This window comes from Poecilia reticulata, chromosome 7 (genome assembly GCF_904066995.2).
Source record: "Poecilia reticulata chromosome 7, P_reticulata-male-v2, whole genome shotgun sequence".
NCBI lineage: Eukaryota > Metazoa > Chordata > Actinopteri > Cyprinodontiformes > Poeciliidae > Poecilia > Poecilia reticulata.
The window spans coordinates 16,828,704-16,847,690 of NC_088836.1; the positions used below are offsets into that span (position 1 = coordinate 16,828,704).

Here is an 18,987-nt window from a genome sequence, read left to right on the forward strand (position 1 = left end):
TAAAAATGTTTTCTCCATCAGATTTCAAAATAGAGCAGAAATGTCAGATCAATTATTTGGACCTATGTTTGTACAAAGCCATGCTGTTTAAATGTATTTCTGTAATTAATATTTTCCTCAAAACCTAAACATCATCCAATTCATAACAAAATTGTACTTTGCCTAATGCAATAGAATTTTACACCTGTTTGATTGCGTCAAAAACAACAATTTGCTGCCATCTTGTGGTACAAATGTAATATTAAAAGCAACAACGTCATTACTAATTTTTACCGGCTGTCATAGTCATGTATCAGCACGTACTATATATGTTTTCTTATAAGTGTTTATAATGATGAAGACAAGTGCAAATAATAAAAACAATCATACTCATTTCGGGCTTTTACGCAAAACTTGTTGATGGTTTGTTAGACTGATGTTGCTCAAAACACACATCCTCGCTGGGATTGTGCAATTTCTACGTGCCTATGTTGTTATGAAACTATAAACGTCAACATATTGTTTGTGTTCTTATGTGTGTATCGATGCATTCGACAATCTCTGGATCAACAGCTCTGTCTGTATCCCAGCATGGGCCCGGAAGTTGTTTGGGTTTCAGGTGAAAAAAAAAAGACGAAAAAAAGAAAGAAGGGAAGACAGAAAGAGAAAAAAAAAAGATCCCAGGGATGCTGCAGTCGCTGGGGAAAACAAACAACCAGGCAGACAATTAAGGAAGGAGCGCACCGATCGACCTGCAGGTAAGGACGAGGACTCCGCCGCCCATCCGTCGCCGCTTGATCGGCGTGTTTTTGAATAGTTGCTGCGGGTGAATGCCATTTGTCGTGTGGTCGGGTGCCATAGCAACGGCTCGTGAGAAACATATAGCCCAGGTCGGTTTGACGCGCTCGGTGTTGGATGACAGCTGCGTTCATGCGGACAATTCGCTCAGTCGCAACTCCTGCAACACACTGCCGCCGCCGCCGCCGCCGCCGCCGCGTCTCGCCGCTGTCTGGAGCCGTGCGTGAGCTGATCGGACCAGAAATCCTCCGAGAAGGCTAAAACAAGTAGCCGCGGATGCTCTTGGAGAGAGAGAGACAGAGAGAGAGAGAGAGAGACAGAGAGAGACAGAGAGAGTGAGGCATGACACTTATCTGGAAACATATATGATCCAATGCATGCTCGACAATCTGAAGGCCAGAAAGGATTGTAAGGCAAGGGTTGGTGCCGATGCGCGTCCCCTTGTCTTTATTTATCTCTGTTATTTTTATTTTAATCGCCGTGCCCCGGTGCGTCTCCCGACTGCATCAGTGCCTGTTGCTTCCCATGCGGGGCCAATGCCAGGATTTTAATTCTCCCTGAGATGTGCTGTCTCCGCCTCCCCCTCTCTCCAAAGTCAATGTCCACTGTTGTCATCCATTTGAGCGAGAGGTGCTGCCGCCTTGTACATCTTGGTCTGTTTCCGTTTCCTAACGTGAAAGCTCCGTCTGCTCCCAGTGAACATAAACATGTTGGCGGCTATGTCTAAAGACAACGTAAGTCAGCAAGAAAGTGTCTGGTCTCGGTGTATCTATCTGTGTCACTTGGTTATTGGATAACTGTTTTATGTAACGTGCACTATATGCCCCTTATTGTTAATTACTTGGCAATTATGCATGAAGGAGGTGGACAGAGTAGGAAGAGATGAGAAATGGGTGAAAGACCTGTTTAACCTTAACTAACAAACATCTTAAAATCAGAATGAATATTATATTATATTATATTATATTATATTATATTATATTATATTATATTATATTATATTATATTATATTATATTATTTCTATGTTAAAATATGAGTCCTTTGCAGTCTCTGAGGATTTCCCTCAAGACTTTAGCTCTGGCTGGATCAGATGTTGAGGTGTTTAGGTGACAATTTTCATAACTTCTTTGATATTTATTTAACTCTACAAAACCTTTAAAACTCCACGATTATTTAAAGGACACAAAATGAACTTCAAGTGCATGTTAGAACTCTTTACTAACAACAACAACAACAACAACAAAAAAAGGCCTGGCATCCTCACTCCTGGCTTGTTATGGGAAGAAAATGAAACAATTTAGAGTCAGAAGGTCTATTCAAAACTTCAGAGGGTAACAAACCAGTCTGTGATCAATGTTAATTGTTTATTATAATGTTTAATCTTAATAAATAGTTTCATTTAAGATCAAAATATTAAAATAGAGAGGAAATAAAAACAAAAATCTTTCAAAAACATGCTCTGACATTACTCACCTTGGACTCTTAACAAAAATGTCCCGGCTCCCTCCATGTTAAACTCTAAAAAAGAAGGTTCGTTCACATAAAAATAAATAAATAAATAAATAAATTCATTAATTAAAAATTAAAAATACAGTAAAATTGAAAGACTTGGAAAAAGTTTATTGTGCTCCACTGAAACTTGGGACGTTTTAGATAACCTTTAAGTATCTAATAACAGTTTGGACTAAAGAGAAAACAAGGATTTGTTCTTAATTTGCAATTTTAAAAGTATGTGTAAAGAGCCAAACTGTTTTGCTTTTCATGTTGCACTGCTGTAAAAAGATATTGGGCCAGATAGCTTCTGTTCTGGTTTTTATGTCACAACAAAATTTTTCAGATCATAGATAACCTCAGTACATGGATAAAGTGGTTTGCACGTGATGATTCCATTTATTAAAGTAATAAAGCTATCCAAGCCAACCCTTTGTAAAGAAGAATTTTCTCCTCTTGTTAAATCAAGACTTAACTGTCACAAACTCCCTTTTCTTAAAAGATGTGTTCAAGCTCCTTATTTAAACCCAGTTCTGGTTACTGTCTGGCATTTATAATCAGGAGATCAAGTAGAACAACTGACATCATGAAATAAGTGAGAAGCTCTTTAACGTATCTTACTCTGATCTAAAGATTTTCAAGAACAGATCAGTAGCAATATTGCTAAGATCAATCAGTCTGTCAACAAAACAGTCCAAAATTGTGACAGTCTTAGGATACTTTGCTGCTCCAGGACCAAGACAACTTGTCATATCTGATGGAACCATCAATTATGTTCTCTACCTGTTCTCTACTGAAGGAGTAAATCTGACCATTAGAGATGGAAGATATGGACTTTAAAAATGTTATCACAATAATTTGTGGCACTTATTGCAATAATTATAAAAGTAATGCTAAAAAAATATGCATCAGTATAGTCTTTATTACCATCCAGACAAAATGGTGCAAATGCACCACTAAGCGTTCATTTAAAGAAAAATAAAAAATTAAGTGGTGCTTTTATAAAACCAACATTGGAAATTAAGATCTTTCAAATAGCAAAAGTAAGAATCCCAACCAAACCGACAGTTTTCAGGTTGTGCGAACATCACGAATTCCTGAAATAACGTTTTTTTTTTTCACAATAGCAATAAATGGTATAATAATTTCCCATCCCAGCCAACCATTAGTTTGTGACCGTGAATAAAACTTAATGCAGTAATTCCCATTAATCCATCCATCCATCCATGATTGATTTTTATTTTTATTTTTTTCGTTTTAGTACACTCATTGAAAAACATCTTTCAGCAAACATCATGTTTACCCGTCATTAAGACAAAAAAAAAAAAAACTGGTCAAAATTTTTACATTTTTAAGTTTAAAGTAGCTTATTTGAACAGACTTCTTAAAATATGTTATCAACTAACTAATGTGTAACCTCATGTTGAAAATACTCTTCATTTGCCCTGCAACCCCCTAAACCTTTTTTTTTTGTGTTGGTTTCAACTCCTCCTTTGACACTGTTTACCAGACGATTTGTATAAATGTCAGGCCTTTCATTATCATTTGTTAGACAGAGGAGGTTCACCAGAATACAGAAACAGTCAGATAGAACTCAGGTTGGAAAAAACCCCCCCAAAAAACAAAAAAAAAAAGGTTGCATCTTTTAAAGTGAGTTTGATATTAGACAATCAGATCTGAAAGCCTACAGTATTCTGCATTTGCATCCACCAACTGATTAATATATTTTTATTAACTATAGCAAAGGTATTTATTTTTCATACTTTTTAAAATATATTTTATTTCATTTTTTTTTAAGAAAATATCATGAATTGAAACATGTGTTTTATTGTTACAGGCATCTGGTGAGAGAATGAATGCTGATGAATGTAATGGACGCTCATATTCACAAGGTAAATCTAAACATTTATATATGCATCTGTGTCTTTTGTACTGAAAAAAGTTTAAAACTCTTTCAAATTTTCTTAAAATTTGATGCTAAGGACTGTATTCTTGAATCCGTTCATCAATAATTCTCAAGCATTTTGGAGAGTTGTTCCTAAATCTTTCTCTTTTTTGGGCTTTTGATCCTTTTTTAAAATGTTCTCTTTAATTCTTGTACATTGTTGGACAATTTAGCCTAAAAAATAGGTTTGAGGACAAATAGGGGATAAGCAATTAAGTGTGATATCAGAATTCAAGAAGTTAACTAGATATGAACTGGACCTGTTTGCTGAAGTACTTTTAACGTTTCTGGGGAATTATTGCCAAATAAATAAACTAAATTAAACAAATCTACTGCTGGTGAACAGTACACAGAAAGTCAAATCTTTAAGAAGTGAGAGAAGATCCATTAAGCGCCTGACCTAAAGGATGCATCATCATAGAAACATTTAAGTTGACAGTATTATAGGAATAATCTTGCTGCTAAAATGCAATCAAATATAAATAGTTTCTTTGTAAATGTGTTTGTTATATTTAGAGGCTTTCCTTGAGGAGATGATTAGTTTGGGGATTTAGCATCCATAGATAAAAATCACAAAGTTATTTTCAAATACAGAAAATAAAACATGGTTAAAAAGTCCAAAAACTAATTCAATTATACAACGAAAGATAAAAAGTATTTGAAAAAAATTATTGAATGAAAATGGCTGCTTTTTGTAATGACTCAATAATCTGAAGACAGTGTAAAAACAAAGGAAGATCATTCAACAGTTTAGGTCCAATATTCTGAAAGAAGTGATCCTAGCAACTTTTCCATCTAGACTAGACAGGAGAGATGCGAGTTCTTCTGTTTGGTCCAGTTAACGGTTCTGCTGCAGAGTTTTGGACCAGAGTGCTGCTTTCTTCTTAATACATCCAGAAAGGTTGTTGCAGTAGTCAGGACGAGCGAAAACATACACATGAATAATCCTCTCAGTTCAGTGTGTTAATAATACCAACCTTCTCAGTTTGGAGATATTTAAATGATTAAATCTCTTTGAGGCGAGTTATTCTGAGTGACCTTCAAGAGACATCGACTGAAAGCATCACCTAAATTCCTCAAGTTTGGCTTAACAGCATAATCGTTTGCCTGTTCAGAGAATCTTTGCTCTTCAGGACAATGATCAGCAGAGACATGCTTTCTTTTCAGAATTCAAATAAAGCAAGTTAAAAAAAAATTTTTTTCAGCAATTTGTAATTTTGAATGAGATGTACAGTTGAATGTCATCTTAGTGTAAAAATTATATATATATATATATATATATATATATATATATATATATATATATATATATATATATATATATATATATTAAGGGGGAAAAATAACCCAAAAAATGAGCCAAGAGGTACCCCAAATGTTGTCTCTGTAGGCAACAAACAAAATATCTCTTAAAAATGCCTAGTTATCGGGTAAAAACTGAATGAAATTAGAATCAGAGCAAAACATTTGTTATTCAGAGAAATACTAGGTAAAGATATTTTGTAGGATTAAAAATGCTCCACAATTTTAAGAAAGTTTGAGTCCTTGGAAGAAACATAAAATATAATATGAATATAAAGGAATAATCAAAGATTAGGTGCAGCTGGAATCAAAAGAGACATCTGTGCACCTTTGCTATGATTACTTTACTACAATATATTTGTGTTGCAGGTAATGGAGGAGAATCATCAGCAGAGCAGGATTTTTATGCTGGGTTGCGGGCCACTTCTGTAAGATCTCCCAACAGCCAGCAGTCCTCGCCTCACCGCTCCCTAAGTGGTCAGCTTTTGCGTCACTTAAAATGATTTCAGTCTTATAGTATGTATTGGTTTTTTTAAATTTAAAGCATGTATTCAAGTTAATGTATTTTCCTTTACCTTTCATTCTACAAAAAAACATAAAAACAGACTCCATTAAGGTTGAGCTGTGTAGCGATGAAGAGTCTTCAGGTGCCCGACAGTCTGAGAACAAAGAGACTGCGAGGAGCGACGGTGGGAAAGATGACAGGGTGGGTCCCGCTGAAGAAGGAGGTCCAGCGTTTGCCGGAGCCGGAGGAGACAGAGGGAACCTCTACAGTGAGATGGCTACTCCTAATTCGTCCTCACCGGGACCAATCCGGCTGCCCAATGGGAAGCTGCAGTGCGAGGTGTGCGGGATGGTCTGCATAGGACCCAACGTGCTGATGGTCCACAAGCGCAGCCACACAGGTGAGACGAGCCTTCGGCGACGGCGTTCGCGACCAAGCGCCGCAGGCTTCAACGCGTGATAAATAGATTAATGTAGCCCAAACATCCATGCACATGTTTGCAGGCGAGCGGCCTTTTCAGTGCAACCAGTGTGGAGCCTCCTTCACCCAGAAGGGCAACCTGCTGCGCCACATCAAACTTCATTCAGGAGAGAAGCCTTTCAAATGTCCCGTTTGCAACTACGCCTGTCGTCGGAGAGATGCTCTTGCTGGTCATCTGCGCACTCATTCGGGTAAATCAGTGAGCTCCCTTACAGCAACGCTAGATTGACATAGGTTTCTGCTTTTATTTTTTTTAGCCTATGAACGTAATGATCCCCAGATTCTGTATCCACATAAAATTCAACGCTTGAGCCAGAATCAGCCTTCAGCTCATAAAAGCCTGTTAAAAAAGGGTTTTCAGTGGGGTGCTGTGATGGCGCAGGGGGCAAAGCACAACTTACATAAGGAGGCCTTAGACCTCAACAAGGCCGTCACAGGTCTGAGTGGTGATGATCTTTGCTGCATATCCTCCCCCTCTCTCATTACTCACTTTCCGGTCTAAACACTCAAATAAAGGTCCAATAAAACCTTAAAAAAGGTTTTAATTTTATTTTTTTTTAACTGTCCACAGAGTCAATTAAGTAAAGTCTCACTTCTTAAAACAGTGACATTCGTTTGTATCCAGTCCACTTGGATCAAGGCTTCATAGAACCATCTTTCAATGCAGTTAGAACTGATAGCTGTTTTTGACAATGACCCCACCTGCTTTTCATGTAGGGACTGAAATCATGTACACATTGGATCAGCAGTCTTTGACCTAAATCTGGCTCTGTTTGTACGTTTTGGGTTGCTGCCCTGTTGGAAAGTGGACGTCTGTTCCAGTCTCAAGTCTTAAGCAATTTCACATCGAGCCTGATTAGTCCGCCTGTCCCTGCTGAAGAAAACCATGAAGCTTTCGCCGCCATGTTTTAGGACTGAAGTTGTGTGAGTCAGTTGGCGTGCGGTATTACCTGTTGCGAACAGCATCTTTACTTCTCGCTGCTTTCTTTCTGCCATAAGCGCTGAGTTTGTGGCATGCTCAACTAATAGTTGTCCTGTTGGCAGATACTTCTACGTGAGCTGGAAGCCTATTTTCTGTATCTGCTTATTTGTGTTTTATTTGATCAGATTAAAGAAAGATTAATACACAACACTTTTCAGATTTCTTATTTGTATAATGTTCCTTCCACTTTGCAGTTCATGTGCGCTCTCAGGCATTGAACTTAATTGATGTTGATGTATAACCAAGTAAAAGAGTGCTAGAAGTGGGTACACTTACAAGACTGGTCCATTTCTCCTTTCTTTGAAACTCAAAGGAAGTAGGTCTTCATCACAATTTTCTGTAAAGAAAAGAAGAAAAAAAAGAAACGTGACATTTACAGATTTAAAAACAGGAAATCATGTGAGTGCGCTTTCAATTTTGAGAACATACGTGAACAGCAGGTGTTCACATATAGTGTTGATGCAATAGTTCTGGCTGGATGTGATCGGGTCGCACAGGTTCATTTACAGAGAAACCGTCGCTGCAAACTGGATTACAATGAATTGACGTCAGTGCTTCCGATGGCTTACCAAACTGGAAGGTTGCGGTGAGGGGTTAGGCGGTTCTTTTACCGTCACTTTCGGGCTTCAAAAATCGATCTCAGGAATTTTTAATTGAAGGGAAAATCCAGTCTCATAAGCCAAGATATCGGCGCTACTTCGTCAGTAAAAATCCCCTCCAGCAGACGCACAAAATCTCTAACTTTCTGTCATGAATAATCTAAATGTTTATTGGTTTGTTACGTCTCTGGCTCCTCGGCAAGCAATCGTTAAAATGTTTTCCCTCTGATTTTCAGTTTCTTCCCCGACAGTGGGAAAACCTTTCAAGTGCAGCTACTGTAGTCGCAGCTATAAGCAACAGAGCACACTGGAGGAACATCTGGAGCGCTGCCATAGTTACATGAAGACTCTGGACTCTCAGATGCCACCTGGTAACACGTCGCACATAGAAGAAACCCAGGCCCTTCATAAATTAACATATACTAGTTCATGTGTCAGTGTCATTAAGCTTGGGCTTCTCCCTGTGCAGGTGAAGAGTCTGTAAATATGGAGAGCATCACTAAACCTGTGCTGCAGCCGTCCAATGAAAAAAGGCCGTTTGTGGACAGACTGACTGTCAGCATCACCAAACGAAAGAGGTCAACACCACAGAAGTTTTTGGGTGAGCTTGTTTTGACGCCGTAATACCTCGGATTTACCGTACCAGTCAAATGTTTGCATACACTCATCAGCAGCATGACAATATAATTTTGGACGTTTCATATTGCAGTTAACAGATGTGTCTTCTGAGGTGATACGATTATACAACCACCTTGATGCAATTTGGAAATAAGAACTTAAATGTGAGGAGGATTTTCTTTTTCAAAATATGGGTCACAGGGTCAAGGATATTCACTCACCCCCAAATAATAACAATATGATAGTAACAAAAACAAACTTCCAGCATAATTCTGACTAAATCTTTGACTACTTGTCTTGGCAGAAATGGTTAAGCTCCATCAGATTGATTAGTTATCTGCGATAGACCTGGCTTCAAAAGATAGACCATATTTGTTCTTATGAATATAAGCGGAAAGCCATTCCAAAAGTCGATGTTAGCTTGCTTCATCTGCTCCAAAATCAGTTTTGGATCATCCTGTGGGAACAGGCGATTGTTTTAGCCATCAACCTGAAGTGAAGCGGAGGAATTTAGAGGTAGTCCTCCTGTTATTTCATCCACTTTGTTGGATATGAGAGTATTATTGAGAGGGGAAAAAGATCCTCAGCATTATTATGCCATTGTTTGAAAACCAAAAATCTCTCAGTCTCTCAGTCCATGTTGATGTTAAATGTACTTTGCTGTAAATGGTGACAGTGGTGTTGTAGCAGTCTCCAGATCAGATTATGCTGACCATAAACTGAACAGATTATGCTGATCATACCCAATTGTAACCAATTTCCTTTCCACAAAGGTAACAGTTTGGGTTGGATGAGTGAAAAGTTTGACCCAGTTTGGTGTTAACTCTTAAGAGTGGCCTAAGAAGACTGGCCAATTATCCAGCCAGAACCAAGACAGCACCCTGATAGCAACGGATGATAGCAACATAATGTTTGTGGCTTCTGCTGCATATTAGCTATGTACAACGAGACAGTTGCTCTGTTTTCAACATGCAATGTTGTTTAATGTGCTGTACTTGATTACATACATTTGAATTGAATGATTAAAAGAAGAATGTTTTGCATCCCAGCATTAGAGTGCTGGGTGCAAGATGGTGACTTCCTGTAAAAAGGCAAGAACTGCTGGGTTAAACCGTCAAACATTAACACTCTGTGTGAAGTTCCCCCCTAGATAGAATGTATTAATGTCACATTTCTTTTGCAGGAGAAAAGCACATGCACCTTGAACCACCAGAAGCACCTTATGAACTGTCCTCTGGCTCTGAAAAGGAAGGGGATCTCCTGAGCTCCCATTCTGCTGGAGACTCATCCGGTCTGGTTAGATCACACCTCCACTTCGCAAGAAGTAAAGCTGAGAGCCAGGAGTCGCCCTCGCTGCATCCGCTCCATCCTGGCTTTGTGGCGGAGCTCCGAACCGTTGTGGGTTCCCTCAGCAGTGGCGTGGCTCTCCAGGGCCCCCGAGCCCACAGCGCAGTCGGGCTCGCAGCAATGTCCCTTGGCCTCCCTGGGCGGGAGGCAGGCGAAGCCCGGGACGACCAGCCCTCAGCGCACAGTCACACCACCTCGCCCAACGGCTGCCCCGACTCTACGGACACAGAGAGCACAGCGGAAGAGCAGAGCACAAGGGCTACAGCCCCGACAAGTACCTCCAACAACCATCACCTCCACTATCTGACCCCAGCACAGCCCCGTGGCCATCCCACCATCAGCCCCAGCCAGGCCAAAGACTTGGACACAGAGTGGGACAGAGGGGGTCCCGTTCTCCCGGGTGTTGTAAAGAGAAACCCAGGCTCGCCTCTCTCCTCCAGGAACAATTTCCAAGTTTTGGACAAGGGGGGCAGGCCTGTGCGCTCCTTCTACTGCCGGCACTGCTGCATCCTCTTCCTGGACCACGTCATGTACACCATCCACATGGGCTGCCACGGCTTCCGCCAGCCCTTCGAGTGCAACATCTGCGGGCATCCCAGCCAGGACCGCTACGAGTTTTCCTCTCACATCAGCCGTGGAGAGCACCAGGTGGGCTGAGGACAGGCAGATGCACAAGGAGGGGTAGACTGCTATAATCTAAACGGGGGCTCATGTTTGTTCTGCACCAGATCAGCTATTTTAAATCCCTAGTTTAAGTCAAATAAATCCTGAGCTTGCTGTGGATTTATATCCTACATGCCACAGGTGAGCAAAAACAACCCCCATCTTTTTAACGCATCAGTTAGATTAGTTTAGACAAATCGAATTGCGTAACTGATTGCACTCCCTTATCAAATCGCATGGCAAACTATAGGTTTTGCCTCAGAAGTGCCTTCTTTGGGGATTTCCTCTGAACACACACTCACTCACACACAACACAAACACGCACCTACACAAAAAGAAACAGCGGAGAACTGGTGCTCAAGAAACCCGACTAGCTATCCTTTCCTCTGTGATTTTAGAAACGATCACGTCCAAGAGGTCATGTTCACATGCAGTTACTGAAAGCATTTTAAGCATTTATCAAAAACAGGTTTTATTCAGTACGCACTGAGAGCTTTGCTTCGGCGGCTGAGGAGGGTGCTTTCTGTGTCAGGTTAGCTACATATGCACCAAGAGCTGTGTGCCTCTGAGTGTGGGACGAGCTTCTGACACACAGACGAAGCACAGACGTGGATTGCCTTAACTCCTACAGCGGTAACTGTTGTAGGAACACATATTGTTTACAGCACGGTTCAACAGTGTGCAAAGCAGGCATGGGCCGGTATGAGGTTATCGCAGTGTCAGACCTTTTGAAAAAATAAAAAAGTAAATACTTTGCTTTGGTGACACCACTGTATTTACAAGAATAATTTAGGAAAAACTGAAAGAAATTATTTATTTTCTTTTAATCACTGTTTGTTATTTTTGATGTTTTCTGCCTCTTGCTTTCCGTAGAGCAGCACTGAACAATGGCAAGCTTACATTTGCTGGTTAATTGACAATGTTTCTGTAGGGCGTTTGAAAGTCAAAAAGCCAAAAAAATGTAGGCCTTGAAAAAGTCTTAAACCTGTACAAATGTCTTACTATGTGTTAAATTTATACTTGTTGCCATTTTTAAATTTTTTTTAATGACATTCAGCAATTCATAAAAACGTGAAAAAAATCTGACCATGAAGACGTCTTGCTGCAGTATCACATTATATTTCTATTTATTCTGATTCTTACCCTCACTTTAGCTCTTTAATTCTTTTGACATGTCATTAGAATTGATATTTTGCTTAATACTGAAATAGAGATAATTTATTATGATCACAAAGCCACATTGTTTTAGAGAAGACAATTGGTAGAATGTAGAAAATTACGTTTAGTCGTTGCTTGACAAAGCGTGTATGAAACTTCCTCAACGGCAGGTATAAAATGTACTTCAATATTTCATACCTGAGAAATCTTTGGTACAAAATGATCAAAACTGCAGGGGTATGAAACAGTGATGGGGTGAAAGGACTTAGTAATTATAAAAGACTTAATAGATGTGATGGGTGGAGGTCTGGTATTTTCCATCCCATTTCTTTCCCTGTTATTAACAATCAAATTAAACTTTGTTGTCAACACTGGAAGGATGGAAGTGCCTTTTCCGAGCTAGATGACCTGCAGTGTGCAGAAATAGGTGGGGGGAGGGAATATCACAGTGCTGCTCTATGATTCATGCAAACAGAAAACGAACTCTGCCGTTTCTCCTGCATCTCATTGAAGTGACTTTAAACCATGAAAACCGTTTGACAAAAGATAGATACCTCGACACCGACGCCCATGCCTAGTGCAAAGCTAACTGTGTGGAACAGAGCCTCAGGATGAAGCTGATTCATTGAGTAAAATTAGGATGAAGTAGGCTTTTAGATTTCAAAAGTGAGCTTTAGGATACTGGTGCAGATCAGACCATGAGCTTCGTCGCTTATAAGAGCCTCGCTGAATGGACCCGGGGTGCTCTACCTCTCTGCAGGACTGCACTTTTTAGAATAGGTTCCCTGCTTACATATGAACGTCTTTACTGAAGCACTTCACTGCTTTACAGAGTTGTTACCTGTGATTGTTCTACTGCACTGATGCATTTAACAGTGACAATAGCCGACCGCCTGGTTTAGGTGGTGGAGTTCTTACTGGAGCCGGCCTTCTGCACCTTGGTTCGGTGGGGGGGTTGAACCGTCAGCTCAGCTCAAACAATCCCTTTGTGGTTTTGCACTCGGCGGCCGCAGCTGAGATTTTAAACGAGTTCCATAATGTAAGTGATTTAAGAAATTATTTAAAGATGAATTATTAGCATATCAGTTTGAGTCTCTTCTGTTATTATCTCACTTGTGATTATCTACTTAGTGTCGTTTGTTTCTGCCTTGGTGTATTTAATCAGCTATATTCCAAATCTTATCCAGCATATTCCTCAAAGTTCATGAAATGTTACCTCCTGCTTCTTTATAGCACCCAAATACCTTATTGCTACAGTATGGTGAATGATTTGATGATGTTAATATCGGGAACATGAAAGAAACCAAACTCAGTATTCTTACTTATTATTGTTGGTTTGCTGCTTTATAGTTTAACCTGAGTTTCTCTACTAGCAAGCAAAATATACTTGAAAACAGTAAAAAAAATAAAAATAAAAATTATATATATATATATATATATATATATATAAAATGCACTTGGGTTTGATATGTATGCGTGTGTGTGTTTGTGTGTGTGTGAATGGACTACAGCATGGGTGCTTGTCATTTTCTGCTTTTACCTGAATTGTGAATTATTTTTGAAATGTGAAGTGAAAACGAGGCATGGGTTTTTATTTGGTTCCCTCCTCGCGATGACTTAATGTTCTAAAAAGTAAAAATAAAATAAAAACCCTTTGTGAATGTTGTAAAATAACAAAAAACACTTTTACCTCAAAGTTCGAGATGTACAACTGCCTCATTAGTTCAATAAAACTAGGGGGAAAAAAAAGAATAAAAAAAAGGTCATGTCGCTTTCCAAGATGTTTTTGCGGTTACAGATTGCGTGCTCCTTGATATTTTCAAAACTTTTTACTGTCAATAAAGTTGCATTTATTGTAAAAATTGATTCTGTCCAGCTTGACTGATTGCGTCCTACTCTGTGTGCTTAATCACCACAAGAATGATAAAGTTTGATGTTTCAGAAAAAAATAATGTTATATTAGCATTACATTACAAGGACTTCCAAAATTATACTTTTGGCAGATTTAGATTTGAATTTATTTTCATTTAGACATTTCTGATGGGAAATGAGACAGACATCCCTTAAAAGGATAAACAATTTAAAAAGAGTGTTGATTTTGAGATTTCAATTAACATTTTATAAAAAAAAAAAAAAAAAAAAAAAAGCATGTGAAAAATTTCATACACTACTCTGAATAATTTGGGATGAATGTCACTATTACCTGATTTTAAAGCTAATCTAAGCAGTCACTGCAAAAAGTCCCCTTTCAAAAACAAGAAAAAAATGTACAAAAATAGGGTATAATTTTCTTAAAATAAGAAAAATTATCTGCCAACAGAACAAGAAAATTTATCTTGTCAAGATTTTTCTAAAACAAGAAAAAATATCTAACCAAGATAAACCTACAATATCTTAAAATTAGTGTATTTTTACTTAAAACAAGCCAATTTTACTTATACGAGTAAGATATATTATCTTATTTTAAGAAAAATTATCTCAAGTAAAGAAAATGTTACTTGACACTGAATTTCTTGAAATAGCGTAAAATTTTCTTATTTTAAGGAAAATGTTCTATGTATTAAGAAAATAAATCTCATATTTTCTATTTGTATTAGTAAAATTGGCTTGTTTTAAGTACAAATACACTAATTTTAAGATATTTGTAGGTTTATCTTGGTTAGATATTTTTTCTTGTTTGGAAAATCTTGACAAGATAAATTTTCTTGTTCTGTTGGCAGATAATTTTTCTTATTTTAAGAAAATTATACCCTATTTTTGTACTTTTTTTTCTTGTTTTTGAAAGGGGACTTTTTGCAGTGATATACCTAAATCTAGTTTATTTTTATTGTTGCATAGGATTAAAATATATATTTTGTCACAGCTTTACTCAAGGTTCTTATGCTAAGACAAAAATCCAAAAATTTATCCTGTGAATACTGGAACAAGAGATGTTATTGGCTTGCTGAAATGAAGACATGAGTTCAATTACTTTTAACATCTTTATTACGTTTAAGTTTCACATAAACACAATAAAACATGACTTCTGGTCAGAATTTAAAGTCTGGATGGGCATCTGATTCTGAAACAATCCTGTAAAATGACAGAACAATGACGATCTGACACATCAGCCGCACTCATAAGATGCCCTAAGAGTCAAGCAAACCAAATTGTCCAAAGCAAAAAAAAATCTTGGGATTAGATGTCAACAATAGGAGCTTCCTCCGCAATGAACTTCTTCCTATCAGCCATAGCCTTTTATATGTGGAAGTCTTGCCTCAGTTACGGACGCCATTCTCAAGACGTCTGTCAGCAGCACAGAGAGGAGTGGCCCCACACACGCATGCTGAAAGGTGTAGTAGCTGTGATGTCCTCCTTTCAGAAGATCAGGGCAGGCATGGTTCCAATGGCCAGTAGAAAGTTGGTTTCACGATCACCACAGAGCTGAAAAGTGATCTTGTTTGAAGTTGTTGGGTCATCTGCTAATTGGAGCACAGACAGAAAAACAATCACAAAACAAACCACGTTTTAGGGAGTAATCATTGTAATGATGAATCAGTATCATAAATTTCTTACCTCAAGAATGTGAAGGATGCCGTCACTTGCAATTCCCAAAGTTTCTTGTAGATGGTGCAATACGTGATTGGAGACTTGTCTGGCATAGGCTTCACCATGGCAACAGTTTGGTTTACTTGAAAAATAAAACAAGTCTTATTTTAGTTCATGTGCTCCATTACAATATTACATGAATTCAAGATGGCAAGAAAGTCATTTTAATTAAATCAAACAAGGACTACTTAAATTCACCAATTAAAAATAGTGTTTAAAATATCCTGGTAACAGTGTGGAATATCTAACCTTGTAGACTCATTGCATTTAAGTTTTTTAATTACAGCACATCAAACACCCTCAGTTAGTGAAATACTAGGCGGAATTGCCCTTTAACCATTTCCCGAATCATAAGCTACGAATGAGAAGCCATCTTAGCTATGTTAAAAAACGGAAGCTACCAAGAACTCGTGTCGATATTATTTTTAAGCCACAGCCATTGTGGTTAATAACTGTTCAAAGATCATATTCACAAGAGCGGCTCTTTAACCGCGGATGGAAATTGGCATTTCACGACATGCTAACTAGCTTCAGTTAGTTTATCTTAGAAAGACAGACAACTTTAAACTTACCTCTGAGTACAGCAGCTGTAGGGTCTATACACGTAAAAAAGTCCTCCATCGTCATTCATGTCCAACCGAGATTAGAGAATTTGCCAAAAGAAAATCTTATAAAAGTACAGTAGATAAAAGCTTAGTTAGGCTGTTACAACTGAATTAACCGTTAATGAGGGCAGTTAAATGATCTCTGGCGTTGCCGTTAGTGATGTGCGGATTGATACTGAAATATCGATTCTTCCGATACCAGAACTTAATTCTTTAAAATCTATTGTCAGATCCAAGGATCAATACTTTCAACACTTTAGTAATTTGAGATAATGTAGATTAACAAGAGCATGTTAGAAAGTAACTAAATTATTGAGATCTTGCCGAAATGAAACGTTGTTAATGGGAACTACTTTTTCTTCCGCTTGGTAAGTATGTAATGTGTAAGGACGTAATGCCCATGCGCAGCGTGCTGCTGACGCTCACTCACTCAGAAATTAACATGTTGACAGATTATAAAAAAAGACATGGAGCTATTTCAGCTGTCATTTTATAGTAGTTTTAATAATTAAACAAGGATGTATTTAGTGGGTTATTACTTTACTAATTTTCTTTTTTTTAGTTTGCAACTCGATTTTCACATGATTTGTATATTTCAGCTGAATTAAAATAGCTTATAGTAAACGAGATTGTTCTCAATGTACTTCTGAGTTTAAAATGAGTGCATCAGAGTACATTGTGTTCTTTTTATGAAGCCAAGATATGGATTACATTTTTTTTTATTTAATTAAGAAACAAATTAACTGTCTTTGCACAAAGTATGGGATCTGCATTGCCAATACCAGCTTAAATTTTACTCGGTATTAGATCGGAAAGAAAATCTGTTGTATCGAACATTAATACTATCTCACTGACATTTTGGGCGCTTTCCCATTTGGATTGTATGATGTCATAATTAAATCAAACAAGGACTACTTGTTATTGTTAGTTTGAACAATAAAATATTGTTCAAACTAATATTAATAACTTATAAAGTAAAAAATTGAAATATAAACCAAAAGTTAAAATATTTATCATGACATTGAGCTAATCAATATTGTTGATTCTCATTGTGTGGAAAACCAGCCATTTCAAATCACACATCAATAGAAATTTCATGACATGTCAGTAAAAGGTCCCACATCTTGCATCAAGAAGATCAGATTAAGGTCCTTAGCAGATGGAAACATGCCAAGAATTATCTTGATATATAAACTGATACTGTCTCTGAAATTGTTGTGTTAAATGTCAACCGTTTAAATATTAAATTATAATTTCCAGTACACTCTGCCAACTTATACAAGAGTATAAGTTCATGGGGTTTTTTTTATTTTTCATTGACAATAACACAAAGGATTCCATTTGGACATAGTCTGTTTTAATTATCTGAAGACATTTCATTAAGTATGTGATTTCGCTTTATGTGCTTGAAATAAGAAATTTTTACTTATATAAAATAAGTTCTAGACTTGAAGTTTGATTGGTAAATATTGATATTCTAGATTCTAGCACATATTTACTCATAATAAGTAATATTTTCTTAATATTAAGCTTTTATATCTTACTGAGATAATTAAGTACAAAAACACTTAAAATAAGAAAAATATTCTTACATAAATCCCTCTTGGTGAGAAAAATTATCTTGTCAGAAAGAAAACAAGAAAAATCTCCTTAATTTAAGATATTTAATCTTACTAAGATTTCAGTTTTTGCAGTGTGGATGATCTGCTCAGATGGTGCTGAGATATAATCACATCAAGGGACAGCAGATAAAAAATCAGGGGACAACAAATTAGACCCTGTGGCACCCCACAAGACAGAAGAGCACTGGATAAAAATACATTGCATTATTAGTCATAACCAACAGCGACCCGTCCATCACATAGCATGGGAACCATTTGACCGCTAAGTGACGTATGCCAACATAGGCAGACTGAATTTAAAAAAAAAATAAAATTATCTTCAAAAAGTTATTAATTGGGTAAAAACAAATTTCCCCTGTATAGCTTTCATTATTAACTATTTAAAGCAAATGTTTCGAGGCTTACATCTTCACTTTGTACACAGCACAGTCATGATTAAAAGAAAACACCCCTTCTGTTTAGCGATTCAATGTTTTAAAGATCTTGTATTTACCAGAGTCAAAGATGATTTAAAACTAAAGACCACACGCCACCTGTTTCACTGGGTTAGCATTTATTAAACAAAGAAAAGGGCAAAATGGAAACCTTACTGGATTTACAGTAATTTGATTATTAAACAACTCTTTAAATAAATGTTGCTGATTAAAAAAGTCACATGAGCCAAAAAGAGAGAAATCAATTTAATAAAAAATGTTAACCTAGATAACTGTATTTACTCTGTTCGTTCAGAGCATCTTTAGGATGTATAACTGGATCCATGTACAGCTTGGAGGCAAACAAGCTGTTGTTGATTTGATAAGAAGACATTGCAACAGTCCTACTTAGCCCAGGTAAGATGCTTACAGTGTTGTGTCTGCAAGAACAATGAATGCTGTGGTTTTAACCATCGTGCTAGTCTTTGGTTATGTGTGGTGGCCCTTGAAACACTGACATAAACTTCACTCCACACTTTGCAATCTGCAGCCAACTTTAAAATGTGCTTTGTTTTACAATCCTCCCAAGGCTGTGGTTATCCCTGGAGCAGGTGCATTGTTTTTTTTCGACCACATTTTTCCTTCCGCTTAACTTTCCAATCATGTGCTTGGAAACAAGAGCCTGTGAGCAGCCACTTTACAAAGCCACGACGTTTCATGGCTTACCCTCCTTGTTGAAGGTGTTGGTACTCTTCACCGCAAGCTTGTGGATGTTACGAAAACTTAATTATTTAAATTCAAATTTAGAAACCAAATTTGGAGATTTTTATTAGAAACTTCAAATATATCACTATGTAAGTAAAAGTAACATGTTTCACCTTTTGAACTTA

At 37.5% G+C, this 18,987-nt stretch overlaps 1 protein-coding gene and 1 long non-coding RNA gene across 5 annotated transcripts; one reads left to right on the top strand and one right to left on the bottom strand.

The window, feature by feature from the left end:
* The first annotated feature begins 120 nt into the window (after positions 1–120).
* Positions 121–13,735, top strand: ikzf4 (IKAROS family zinc finger 4). 4 transcript variants are annotated; one of them, XM_008413679.3, is made up of 8 exons: positions 121–737; positions 4,108–4,162; positions 5,887–5,994; positions 6,123–6,422; positions 6,499–6,693; positions 8,320–8,454; positions 8,553–8,684; positions 9,885–13,735. In XM_008413679.3, exons 2-8 carry the CDS (start codon positions 4,123–4,125, stop codon positions 10,703–10,705), a joined length of 1,731 nt encoding a protein of 576 aa, XP_008411901.2. In that variant the 5' UTR covers positions 121–737; positions 4,108–4,122; the 3' UTR covers positions 10,706–13,735. The 4 variants fall into 4 exon arrangements, with proteins under 4 accessions (XP_008411901.2, XP_008411899.2, XP_008411900.2 ...); XM_008413677.3 differs by lacking the exon at positions 121–737 and adding an exon at positions 806–1,511; XM_008413678.3 differs by lacking the exon at positions 121–737 and adding an exon at positions 806–1,511 and having other exon boundaries at positions 6,526–6,693.
* A 1,101-nt stretch (positions 13,736–14,836) lies between these two features.
* Positions 14,837–17,764, bottom strand: LOC145552242 (uncharacterized). The gene is made up of 3 exons (XR_014088211.1): positions 16,030–17,764; positions 15,425–15,539; positions 14,837–15,330 (listed from the first exon to the last, which is right to left on the bottom strand). It is a non-coding gene; the product is annotated as an uncharacterized LOC145552242 (long non-coding RNA).
* Between the last annotated feature and the right edge of the window lie 1,223 nt (positions 17,765–18,987).

Coding starts and splice junctions, on each gene's coding strand:
- ikzf4 (XM_008413677.3), top strand. CDS start 1,485: ATGTTGGCGGCTATGTCTAAAGACAAC. Junction 8,455..8,552: donor GGACTCTCAGATGCCACCTG/GTAACACGTCGC, acceptor CTCCCTGTGCAG/GTGAAGAGTCTGTAAATATG. Junction 8,685..9,884: donor AACACCACAGAAGTTTTTGG/GTGAGCTTGTTT, acceptor TTTCTTTTGCAG/GAGAAAAGCACATGCACCTT.